We start from the raw sequence: 12675 nt of genomic DNA, 5'->3' as shown, positions 1-12675 counted from the left end.
GGACGGGGATTGAGACTGAAACTGGGACCGAGTGTGAGTGTGACTCTGAGTCCAAGTCCGAGTGGAATTTCCACTTTTTTTTTTTGTCAAAAAGAGCCTGTAGCTGCTGTTGTTGTAGCTGTTGTTGTTGTAGCTGCTGTTGTTGTAGCAATTACGAAGAATATGCAATGTATGGTAATAATGGGGGAACAAGCTGTAAGTAATAGCGTTGCTTCTATTTCACTTCGGTTATTTCTTGCAAAATATCCTTCTCTCTTCTAATGACTTCTCAATTCCTCAAAATCTTGTGCTGGATGTAATGCTGAATAAGGCCTTCTCTACTCCCCCCCTTCAAAGACTTCTTTAGCTGTTGAATATGGAATTTGAGAAATGAATGGATAAACGAAATGAGTGAATGAAATGGGTTCTGATTTTGATTATCAATTTTTAATTTGAGGAAATAATTTCCCACCTGAAAAAGGTCTCAGAACTGTAAATACTATAGCAAGTGGAAGAAAAAAAAAATAAAGAAAAATAAAATTAAAAGAAAAATTATTAAGTCTGAGTGTTTTGGCTGTTCGGGTCTAACCGATTGGTGTGTGTGTGGAATGGGTGTTGGGGGTGGGTTGAGCTGGTTAGGGTTCACTTGCTGAAGTAAGTGGCTCTTTTGCCTTTGGTGTATTCTTATTGTTGTTGTTGTTGTTGTTGTTGAGGGGAAAAAAAGGGGACCTGGTGAAAAAAATTGGAAATTTTTCTTCTTCTTTACCCTTTTGCAAACCAGTAGCTCTCTCCAGTAGCCCAATAACTCTCTCAGTTTAAGTACAGACAAGAGAAGGAGAAGAAAGAAGAAGAAGTGGAAGAAGAAAAAGAAAAGGAAAAGGAAGAGGAACAGCTCTGCTTTAGTTGGTGTCTTTTTTTTTTTTTTCTTTCTATTTAGTCGTTCTGGCTGTGGTTTTGATATATCCCCCCATGCCTTTAGAGTCGATTGGCGGCTCACCAAACGTCATTCGTGGTGACTTTTAGTCGGTGAGTCGGTAAGTTAGTGCGTAGGATAGTGCGTGAGCTAGTGAGTCGGTGGGAGGATTACTGGGGCGAAGGACAGCCAGAGAGAAGGTCGATGGGAAAACAGATTGAGAGACAGATGGTAGCACCGCTATCTATTAGTCTCTTTGCTTTGCGTTTTGCGTCTAATTTTATAATTAGAGAAGAAGCGCCACTGCAGAAAATAGCACGTGACACATACCGATGGAGATATTGGCAACAGTGCAAATTCAAGAAAAACCCACCTTTGTCCATAGAGCAGTGCCAATAAGAAGGACAGCAAGAACAACAAGGACAGCGAAAAAAAGTAGTACGTCTTTCAAGGTTTTGGACGGTGTTGCCGTTATTACTCCTACTGTCGAACCCAAGAATTATTGACGGATACCAAGAATTCCCCAGCTTCAGGAGAGAACCCTAATATTTTCACGTCTTTAAAGAGTCTCTAAAGCCGTAAAAATAAAAAAAAAAAGGGCAGGAAAGAGCCACCAGACTTTTATTCCATGCATCTACTGCCCCAAATTACATAGCGGCGGGATGGGTTGAGCATAGACTTGGTTTAGACCAATCTACATTACAGCTCCTGCTTCTCAACCTGCAAGAGGTCTTCTTGTTCTAACAAGCTCTACATCACCTGAGAATTTCGATTAAATTACAAGATTCCGTCTTTTTCTTTTTTTTTTTTACACACTTCCGACTTTATGCAGCTGCAAATGAGATGGAACAAAAAGTGGTATAGTATGGCTTGCATGAGCGCTCGATTCCGCTCTTGAGCTCAAAACTGTTGTCACTGTAAAGAGGGGAGGATAACCAACCGCTTTTCTTTTCATCACTGTCCCTGGGGACGGAATCGCGGGATTTTCGCAGTAAGAGGCTGCTGATTCATGTGGCTTCGTGTCGTCTCGTTTAATTTCCGCTCCTTTTTTTTTTTGGTGCTTTTAGTTGAAACGGTTAACGTCTCAAACAAAATAATTATTTGCAGCATATGACTCCGTAACGTCATCTCGATCCAGCAAAAGATATACAGGCCCAAGGCACACTTATCACCACCACTAAAGCTAATTAGGGTGAATCCGGTGATAGCCAGCAGCGATAACAACCTATTCTAGCATGGGTGTGTTTTGTTTGTTATTGTTTCAGCTTAGCGGTTGGCGATCCCGTCTAATATTTTTCAATCCAATCCAACCCCCCGTATCCTATAGCCCTGTAAGTATTATAAACCAATAACAAGTAGTTATCGTCTAAGCGGCAATCCACTTTTGAGGAGAATTATAATTGTCTGACACACACACTGGGACTTTCTCAAACACTCCAATTTTGCAGCAAAAGCCTCCTGTGCAAACATGTAGCTGTATGCAGCTGCCAATTGGACCAGGTGGGACAAAACTCGACGAAATACGCAAGCGGACACCTAAACAGGCATACGGATGGGGAAGGAGGGGATGGGGGTTGGAAGTAGACATAGTGAGAGATCTCGGCTACTGCTACTGCTACTGCTACTGCTACTGCTACTGCAGTGGCAATGGGTGGGTTTGGACCAGCTAGCTAGCCGTATTTTTTTTTCATTCTTCTCAGCATAACCCTACCCCCTCGCGGTCTAACGCGACGACGTTCCCCTCTTCATAAAGGAGACACCACCTTGTCTCACAGGCCTCAGCACTACACTCTATCCTGTCTCAGATGCGATGCTCTCTACCTTGAAATATTTTTGTTGACGTTGATCCTCATCATCGACAGACTCAACAAAAAAAAAATGGGTTGTGAGCCTTCCTTCTCTTCCTTTTCGTTCTTCGTCTCTCCCCCTAGAAATTTTGTACATTTTACATTTCCCGACGAATCTTTTTTTTTTTTTTTGCCAGCTTTTCGTCCGATGTTGAAACTTAACCTTTGGCTTCGATTTTTACTCTTTTTCTTTACTTGTTCCATCTTTATCTCGTCCAGTTGAATAACGTTGCTGGTTATGAACAGACTCAAGTAATTGCATAATTCCATTCCTTTTGTGTTTTTTTTTATGGTTCCACATTGTTTGCACCCATCATATTTCCCCGTCGATCTCAAAGCTGGTGTTGTTGCGTATCTCGCCAATGTGCCTAGAAACATTTATTCAGTCTCGAATCTAAATGGTTTGACAATGCCCTACTCGTTTCGATTTGTAGGTGCAGATGCACCGCACAGCACACAGCAAACTTATCCAATATGTAACCCATGCTTTTTCTTTTCTCTTGTTTATTCATGCAGTCAAATCAATCTAATCTGAGGCTTTCAAAGTGTAAGGATCAAGAGCCCCTAGCTCCATGGATTGTTCGTCTTATCGAAGAGAGGCGGAGTCACATTGCGCTGGGGGTACAATCTAAGCATCGCATGGCTTCAAAGAAAACAAGGATCCAAAGAGAGGAAATTCGAGGATGGCTTTGCTTGGTGAAAGTACACTGGCGAGTCAATGCGAGCACATTTAAACAAGCTTGACATTTGACAAATTGAAAGTGGTTGAAAGTGTTCTAAAAGGGAAAGAAGCGAAGGGGGGCAAGAGGGGAAGGGATAAGAACCCAGACTTTATTCGACACACCCCATCGAATCCCATCGCAAATATGGGAATAAGCCCTTCAATTTTGCAAAAAAAAACTCAGAGGAAATGAAAGTGGAAACATGGGACACGGCAACTATTTACCTCCCCTTCCACCCCAATACAAACAAGATTGAAACAAGCAAACGAGCTTCAACCCCCGAGCACAAAAGTGAACGCGACAACGACGACAGAATTAGCCCAACATGCTGGTGGTAACGAGCGTGATGGCGATGATCAATTGTGGAGCGCGAAATGCTCTCCACTTCACATGTATTGTTGCTCCTTCTAGCGAATGTGGCATAGTCGCCATGGCCACACCTGGCAGAATTGGAAATATAGTGCCATGGGCGTGATGGCCAATTTGCGCTCTTGAGACAAACCAAAAAATTGAGCAAGGTGGCACTCTGCTCGTTTACCTTGATGAAGAAGGGTCCAGTGACCAATACGTGAATCCCCCTTTTGCTTCCTTCCCCTTGCTGTCACATTTCAAAAGAACGTCTCGCTTCGCAATGGATCTCGATCAGAACTTCATGTACCCCACGAAAACACCCAAATCAAACGTTTGAAAGCCTCACCCTTTTCACACGAACTCGACGAATTATACTGCACGAGATCTGGAAGAATGCAATCGGTACGAACGGAGTTATTCTGCATCAAAGTTTATTGGACAATATGCATTTCTCTTTTCTTACTGTTATCAGAAAGTATGATATTTTTTTTATTTCTTCACGAGCTCGAACCCTGTCGCGTATAATTCCAGGTACATTATTATGATGCTGTCGAGAGAAACTGAGGTTGATAGTTTCCCACCCGGCTAACCTTTCCTCGGCGTCTCGTGAGTTACGTCACTTTGTATGCTTATTGCGTAGATCACTACTTTGTCTACTGCTTCAAATCGATGGATATTATTTTTGGTGGAGAGAGAGGGGAGGGGAAGCGAGAGGCAAGTGGTGTAGACCTGCGTTTGGGATCAAATTTCTTTTTTTTTTTTCACTTTCGTTCGTTCTTTGATTCTTGATTCGGGGTGATTTAAGAGTGGGAAAGGCAAAGAAGTAATAGTTCATCATGAAAATGCAAAAATGGGTTGAGCTTGACGCAAGAGGAGGTGGAGAGAATTAGGTCTAAATATCTGCAATTGTACATCTCATTTATCAAAAATTTTGCAGCTGCTGTCTCCCTACATCGGGCGCTTTGTGTAATACGTCCTAATTCTGCAGCACACACACATATATCACCACCACCACTACGCCAATAAAAAAAGAAAGGGAAAAACAAACGGTGCCAAGTTGTTTCGTAAATTTTTTTTTTTTATATTTTTTTGTATTCTTGTCTTTTTTCATGAGGTAAGTGATGTGGTGGTGCATTTGTGTGGGTAAAGCGATGATTCGTGCAGATGATTTGTGCATGTATTGTTTGTCTTTGTTTGTTTGTTGTTGTATTTCGGGACTGCGCAATGTTTGTAATTCCAAAACACTTGGAGATCGAGTGCGTGAGGTTGTACCCAGCTGGTGATTTTCGAGTGGCTCCTGTATAACTTGAACTCTGCAGAATTTTGAATGTATGCTACAGGTGACGCCGGTGATGTTGCTGACGTATACCTCCTTGATTCAAGCTTCTATTTCATCTCAAAGCAACAATTGCACCCAAGTGCAAACAACATCAAAACACGTTCTTTCTTTTTTGCCCATGCCACAGTTGAGTTATTTTCGCTTCCTTCCCTATTCCTGCGTTTTTCCCTTTTCTTCTTTCGATGATTGGCGTATCCTAGGATTAACCAAGGAACACCTAAATTTAATGAACGTGCCCCGTCCCCTTCGGACGATACTCCCCACCGCGCTCGCCAGGGTTAAAATTATCGACCTAATTTAACTGTTCCAAGGATATGACAAAGAGGACGAGAAAAAGTGGAGAGTGATTGGAATTATCATCGTCGAGTACGAGAATGAAGGATGTTCAACTTTAGTTTCAAGAGGCGGCGAGATACGTCAACTTCCGCCCTGCTTTTTTTCTTTCCCTGCTCGTGCTAACTCCTGTTTGACGAAAATCACGACGATCGTGAACTTCGAAACATATACTACAAAGTTTTCCTTTCGTTTCGTGCACCTGTGGAGATGGAGGCTTTGTTCAATCCACGCTCGAAAAAGCAACTGAAGTGCGTCGATATGCTGCATTCTTCACCGTGCAACTTCGATCATCTTGAAAGACATGTCACCTCTAGATGCCAAAGATGGGTCAAAAATAAAGCCTCTAAAAAGGCGCGCTTTCTTCTTCTAACCACCGCCACTCTCATCCTTCGACATTTCGCATTGCACACCACTTGGCCCAATATGCGCTGCTTACACGGTTTCGCGGTGTCACGGTTGCAAAAAATTTAGCAAGCACGCACCCCGTTCCTGCCGCTGCCGCTTTTTTTCTTCTCTCTCTCAGAGAAGTAAAAGGAAAGGTTGCGCTGCGCACCGCTCCACACCGCTCGGCACCGCGTGATTGGGGTCACCCACTTTCCACGGCTTAGGAGTCACCGAAGTCCGCCATGGCATCACCTACCGAAACACATCAACTAGTAATGAAATTGGGCTCATGTTGTAGAGAATGTGAAACTGAGCATCTTTTGTATGTGAGGTTTTTGATGAAAGTCAGGCTGTGGCTGTTGAAATTGGTGGAGTGGCTCATGAAGTCACGGGGACGTACGTGGATTTCATCCGTCTATTCGCCACCGCTTCGGACTGTCGAAATCTTGTAAAAGAATAACAAAACACGGGCCACTGACACACTGCTTCAGATTCGAATGAGAGAAGCTAGCAATCACTGTTATTACCATTTATGATTCCTACTTTTTCCTTTTTTTTTTTTTTTTGTTCTTTTTTTTTGCAATTTATTGTCTATACCCGATACACTTAGTTCAGAGTTTAGCTCAACTCCTGTCTCAACTTGAGCAAGGTCTTTCCACTCAACATGTCTTCAACTTCAATCATGTCCTTCCAATGCACAGTCTTACCTTTGCGCAACTCTACATTCGCTTCCGTGTCGTACAAATGCTTCACGCTAGTAAACTCCAACAAATCGCCCTTGATGCCAATGACCACGGCTTGGTGTTGTTCGACTTCCGAGTCTCCAACACTAACAATGTGGTCAACGTTGTCGGTGCATTTGTTCCACTCTTCAATAAACTCCATAGCCTTGAGCGCAAACTTGACTGCCATAACACGGTCGTTGGCCGTGGGGGTGTAACCTTGCTGAACGTGGCCCGGGATCGCGGTACGCGTTTCAAACCGATTATTGGCATTTTCCTTGATTATATCTGCAATCAATTGCGTTGAGTAAACCAGCGATGCCTGCTCGTTTCGAACAACTAGTTTCCCGTTATGGTCTTCCCCGCGATCGGCTTGGAAAACTTTAAACAAAAGGGCAATGTCCTGGTGTAATTCGCGAAGGTTGATCTTGGCCTCGGGGGTGTATGTAGCTAATGCACCGGTGATTAGCCCACAGTAGGATGCAACGTAACCCGAGTGGCCCCCTTGCACTTCAACCACAAACACTCGTCTACGACTCGATGACGCTGACTGCATCACGGCATCGCAATACGTCACCAATTGGTTCAAACATGTGTCTGACCCGAGCGAGTACTCCGAGCCGGGAACGTTATTGGACACCGTGGCTGGCACTACCACCATGGGAATGTCAAAGATTGGATAATTGACTTTTTCTTCATGCAATTGATGTAAAGCTGTAAAAGCTTCAAAGCCTCCGATAATGATCAAGCCTTGAATGTTGAATTTTTGTAAATTGTAAGCAACTTTACCATAGTTTTGCGAGGGCAAGGTGCGATTGGTACCGATTTCACTGCCGCCTCGATTGTGCCACCCTTCAACGTCTAACCATCCCAATTGCTTCATGTTGCCCTGGTCCAAGCCAGAGAATCCATCTTGCACAGCATACAAGGTGTGGCCACGCGCGATACTGTTCAACACAATGGCCCTGGTGGCTGCGTTCAATCCGGCTGATGCAGCACCCACGTGAACCACAGCAATGTTGAGTCTTCGATTCTCCAGCAATTGGTGCGATCTGTCGTCATAGTATGAAATGGAACGGAAATAGTTGTAAGCATCGAAAAACGAAGTGTCTCTTAAACTCATTGCCTTATCGAAATCCTTATTTTCAATAGCTTCTGCCACTTCCTTCGTCTGCTTAACGGCTTCAACCAAGGGATACCTCACGATTTTGTTCTTCAAGATTCCAATCATAGGGGAAGGGGTCTCTGGAGTCAACTCCAAGACGGCCTTGATGGCCTCGACACCTTGCAACGTTGCCAACCTTCTATCAAATGCCACAGCAGTACCACCTCTTTGCACGTGGCCCAAAATGGTGACTCTGGTATCCAATCCCAAATCAACCAAAACCTTTTTCACGTCATCCGACTTGATGGGGTTCAACTCGTCATCAATGGCACCTTCAGCCACAATAACGGTGGTTTTCCTTCTTCCATAGTCCCTGTGTCTAGCACAGATCTCGGTCAACTCCTTTTCCCATTCACCAGCCTTTGGCGGTCTTTCGGGAATAAAAATATAGTCTGCCCCCGTGGCGATACCTGCCAAGAGGGCCAACCAACCACAATGCCTTCCCATGACCTCAACAACAAAGGCTCGCGAATGCGACGATGCCGTGGCTCCAATGTAGTCCACCATTTCCACGATTCTCTCCAAGGCAGAATAAGCACCAATGGTAACATCAGTTCCAGACATGTCGTTATCGATTGAGCCAACCAATCCTACAATGGTGAGATGCTGATAGGGTAAAGCTTGCTCCTTGGTCAATCGCCCCGTTTCAATCAATTCCTTCACTAACGAAGGCCACTCGCTTCTAAACAAGTCGGCACCAGTCAAGGAACCATCGCCTCCGCACACAACCAATGCGTCAATACCGTTGGTGACCATATTGTAAGCAGCGTGCAATCTTCCCGCGCGCTCTCTAAACTCCTTGCATCTCGCGGTTCCAATTGCAGTACCGCCCAAGGACAAAAACGAACGCACATTGGTCCACTCCATTTGCTTCAACAACTCTCCTCCCTTGACCAAGCCTTCGTAGCCTTCATACACGGCAAACACGTCGCATCCATAGAATATACCTGCTCTAACCACGGCTCGAACTGCAGGGTTCATCCCTGGAGCATCACCACCAGAGGTCATCACGGCAATTTTCTTTTTCTTGACAGTCTCATTGCCGTTTTTATCGTCAAATGCCTTTGTCTCTTTTTCTTCAATAGCTAGACTGATTTCCGATCTGAACTTGAGCTTGGGGTCTTGCAAGTATCCTTTACCCAGTAAAATCTCCCTGGTTTTCTCTCCAATGTAATCCGTGGCGGAGTCATACCTTTTATTGGACAAGGGGTTTTTGCGATTTGAAAAACTCAAGAGATTCCCCAATGGGTCCTTCACTTGAATCTCATTTGAACCCACCATTTCGGCGTTGGCTTTAGCGTGGTGCAAGATTTGCTTAACTTTCTTCAACTCAGTGCTGAAAAAGACTAGCTTTTTAGAACAGGTTGCAGACACTGGCTCTTCGTTTGACAATCGGAGCTTAATGATTGTTGACTCTGAAAGTTTTTCGCAATTGTCTCCGTAGTAAACACTCAATTCTTGCCAGGGCCGCAAATAGCCATTTTCATCTAAATCTTGTAGTGGATACGACTCCAACCAGGCTTCCCTCAACGAATCGTGAGACACACCCAATTGCAATTGAGGCATGCTTGCGGCAGACGCCCCGTGAGGTGATACCCGAGAAAAGGACTTGGTCAACCTGAACCCCAAGTCCGAGTAAAACTTGAACAGTTTGAGAAACTTTTCCTGGTCATTGGTGATGAGTGAGATGTAGCTCAATCGGTCAATTGGCTCCAAACTAGGCATTTTTTTTTTATTTATAATGGCAATTGATGGTTGGAAGAGTGATGGTGATGATGATGATGAAGAAGAAGAAGATGATGGTGGTGGCGGTGGTGTTGGAAGAGTAAAAGAGGTGCTGGTGCTCTGATTAAATATACTGGAGTTCACTTTTAACCAGAGAGAGAGGCTCTCTCTACGTCTTCCTCTTCTTCTTCGGACAACAGCTGTGCTCCAGGAATTATGACTTCGGGTTTACCGAATTACACGACTACTATACTTAGAATTGCTACAACGCTTCGCTTCGAATTTAAAACACCCCCCCCCCCCCCCCCAACTTTGACATCAAGATACTATCTAGAACGACGTAATGATGATCACCAGTTCGCAAAGTAGAACAGATAATAGCGAGAGTGAAATCAATTTGGGAACCCCGGATTTCTGCTTTCTCCAAGAAGAAGTAGATCCCTTTCGTGTTGATCTCTGGCTTCCTCTTCGAATTTCTTTCACGTTCCCGACTCCTTTTCGTCCTCCATAGTCTCTACCTGTACCGTTATTCACTCTGTCAAGGTGGTCGTCAATATCGTCATCGTCTTCTTCTTCGTCAGCATCATCATAATAATAATCGGAGTCGTCGTATTCTTCGTCCTCGGGGAATTGCACAAAGCCATTTTTTGTCCTACCGCTCGAGGGCCTGGCTCTGACCCCGCGGCGGGTGGTGGTGGTTGCAAAATGTCGCTCGGTCGACGTATAATAGTGTGAAGTGTACAAAGTCTCAAAATAGGGCTGATTAGTAGTGGTGTGCGTGTCACTAGGGTCACCATCTCCATTTCCGTCACCGTCTTCGGTATCGGTAATTGCGGTTTCCAGACCCCTCGCGGGCCATTCATAAAGTGGTTCGGTAACGGTGGTCCTGAATCGCGGCACCAATCGCGATGCTGCAACAGTTGGATCACGGTTCAACGGTTCCTTGGGTACCAATTTTTCATTTGCAACCGTTGTGATGGTGGGGGTCTGGAGATCGAATGGGTGTTGTTGGTCGTGATGAAGCGTGGGGTTGGCGGGGTTGATGGTCAAATTCATTGCCTCGGTGATTAAAGGGTCCACGAGCGTGGGGCAATGTAAATCAATTGTTTGTTTCTCCTCCTCTTTGAATCCAACAACAACTTCTTCTTTGACAAAAGGTAATGACGGTGGTGGTGGTAATTTCGGGCTAGTTTCCAGAGTTGGCATTGGCTTTTTCGACGTCGCTGACGGCCTTTTAGGAGCCCATTTTTCCCTTTGATCTTGATGGTAAATCAGTCCACCTGCTGAAGTTACGTCTGCCCAGCTACCATCTGGCAACCACCCGTAGGAGTAAGCCTGGCCAGTCGAGTAATCAAGAATCTTCAAGTTTTTGACCGCCATGGTGAAAGGGGCTTCGCGATAGTTTGTGTTGCCGCCACTCCAAGCAATGGTGCCTTCATCGTGAGTATCTTCGCCTGCCCACAAACTAAACTTGACCGCCATGGGCGTATTTGGTATTCCAAATTTGTTTTTGCAGCCAATTTCGCGCACTTTCTCATCATTGACAAACCAAGTGACCTTCTCGGGCGTCCACTCACATCCATATTTGTGGTATTGACTCAAGGGGCTCTTTTGCACCTGGTGGTATTTGCCTCGCTCATGCTTGGAAACGTTGCCCTTGATGAAAAAATTAGTTTGGTACTGGTAGGGATCGCTCCCAAACACTTCGGCCACATCGATCTCGTCTAGAACATCGCTTTGCAAATAAAACGAACTAATGATTCCACTGCCGTAAGAGCCTTTGATTTCAGCTTCAACTTTGCCGTACATTATATAGGCACTCGAGGCCAACGCCGGGTTCTCAAGTCGTTTTTGAATTGTCAATTCCAACCCATTGGGCCCGAACTTGACTCCCTTGCGGCCACTCCTGATGGCCAAGAACCTGGTGCCTTCTTGAAGTGTTTCAAAAATGTGGCACCCCAAGGCTTCGCTGCTAACAAAACATTTGCAATCGGCTACTGGGTCACATTTTTCAACCTCAATTTCCGAATCCGAAAAGTAGTCTTCTTCTTCCCCCACTTCTTCGTCCACGTCTTCTTTCCCCAGCAGTAGCGTGCTCCCTACGAGCATTAGCATTGTAAAGATACTGAACCATCTCATGTTTGAATTCTCGAAATCTTTGAAACACTGCTCTCGTGGCTGTAGCTGTAGCTGAGAGACGGGATATCAAATGGAGGTTTTTTGCAACAGATCAAAAAAGAGGTAGCACGTGATAAAACCTCTTGAGCTGAAAAAGAATAATAAAAGGCTACAGTATAGTACACGCGTGTAAAGGCTATATACATATTGGTCCACAGCATAACATCTCCAGGTGTCTCTTTTATCGACCAACCATGGCACTCAATGAGATCCACCGGGTCCTACTCACATATGTTAGATCAGTTAAATCGATAAGTTTGGAAAATTTGCTCGACGCATTCCAATTCATGTGTTCTAGACTAGCACCACCAGAAGAAGATGATCCCGTGGCCGGTAATCGAGAATCGCTAGAGGAATATATTCGGAAAATCAACGCAGAGATCACCAAGCAAGGGTTTAAGATAGATCGCAAGAACGATGAGCTTAACGGTACGCTATACTTCATATTTATCAACACGGTTATCGACGATGTAACCAAGCAAAACACTAGTTACTCCATAGCCGAGCTCGTGGCCATCAAGAAAATCATTGAAAACATTGTCGAGGCACATGACTACGGCTTTCAGGTGAGAAGAGTTGTTGCCCAGCAAGTGGCCTCGGCCCAAATGAACCGGACTTTGAACGAAGCGAGCAGCTTCATAGATAAATTGATCGATGACGGGTGGTTTGACGCTACCTTGGATGAAAAATTGGTACTATCGATAAACACACTATGCGAATTGAAACAATACTTAATTGACGGGTACGGTGTATATGGTGTTGACGACGGAGGCAAACTATTGAGCTGTGTTCAGTGTAAAGAGTTGGTCACGTTGGGACTACGATCACGTTATAGACAAGCATTCCATCGCAAATGCTATGAAGTTCATTGCAGGAACAACGGAATGCAAATGAATGAAGCCAACATGATTAGAGTCGGAGCCGATCCAGAAAACTTGTGAGTGGGAGGGGGGGGGGGGGAGGGCAAAGCGAGGAAAAAGAAAAATAGAGGAAATAGGAAGAATGCTCCTCCTC

General features: G+C 44.7%; 3 protein-coding genes across 3 annotated transcripts; 1 reads left to right on the top strand and 2 right to left on the bottom strand. All coding sequences in view use genetic code 12, as the record gives it.

Annotated features, from left to right (window-relative positions):
- Window positions 1-6489: 6489 nt before the first annotated feature.
- On the bottom strand, window positions 6490-9483 carry LODBEIA_P54290 (uncharacterized protein; the record flags this gene model as incomplete). Its single annotated transcript, XM_066975760.1, has 1 exon — window positions 6490-9483. The coding sequence occupies one exon, from the start codon at window positions 9481-9483 to the stop codon at window positions 6490-6492; it is 2994 nt and encodes a 997-aa protein (XP_066832367.1).
- Window positions 9484-9813: 330 nt separating this feature from the next.
- On the bottom strand, window positions 9814-11592 carry LODBEIA_P54280 (uncharacterized protein; the record flags this gene model as incomplete). The annotated part of the gene is made up of 1 exon (XM_066975759.1): window positions 9814-11592. One exon carries the CDS (start codon window positions 11590-11592, stop codon window positions 9814-9816), a length of 1779 nt encoding a protein of 592 aa, XP_066832366.1.
- A 263-nt stretch (window positions 11593-11855) lies between these two features.
- On the top strand, window positions 11856-12602 carry LODBEIA_P54270 (uncharacterized protein; the record flags this gene model as incomplete). The annotated part of the gene is made up of 1 exon (XM_066975758.1): window positions 11856-12602. The coding sequence occupies one exon, from the start codon at window positions 11856-11858 to the stop codon at window positions 12600-12602; it is 747 nt and encodes a 248-aa protein (XP_066832365.1).
- Window positions 12603-12675: the final 73 nt, after the last annotated feature.

The sequence above is a fragment of the Lodderomyces beijingensis genome, assembly GCF_963989305.1.
Source record: "Lodderomyces beijingensis strain CBS 14171 genome assembly, chromosome: 7".
Taxonomy (NCBI): Eukaryota; Fungi; Ascomycota; class Pichiomycetes; order Serinales; family Debaryomycetaceae; genus Lodderomyces; species Lodderomyces beijingensis.
This window is presented reverse-complemented; position numbering and strand designations above follow the sequence as displayed.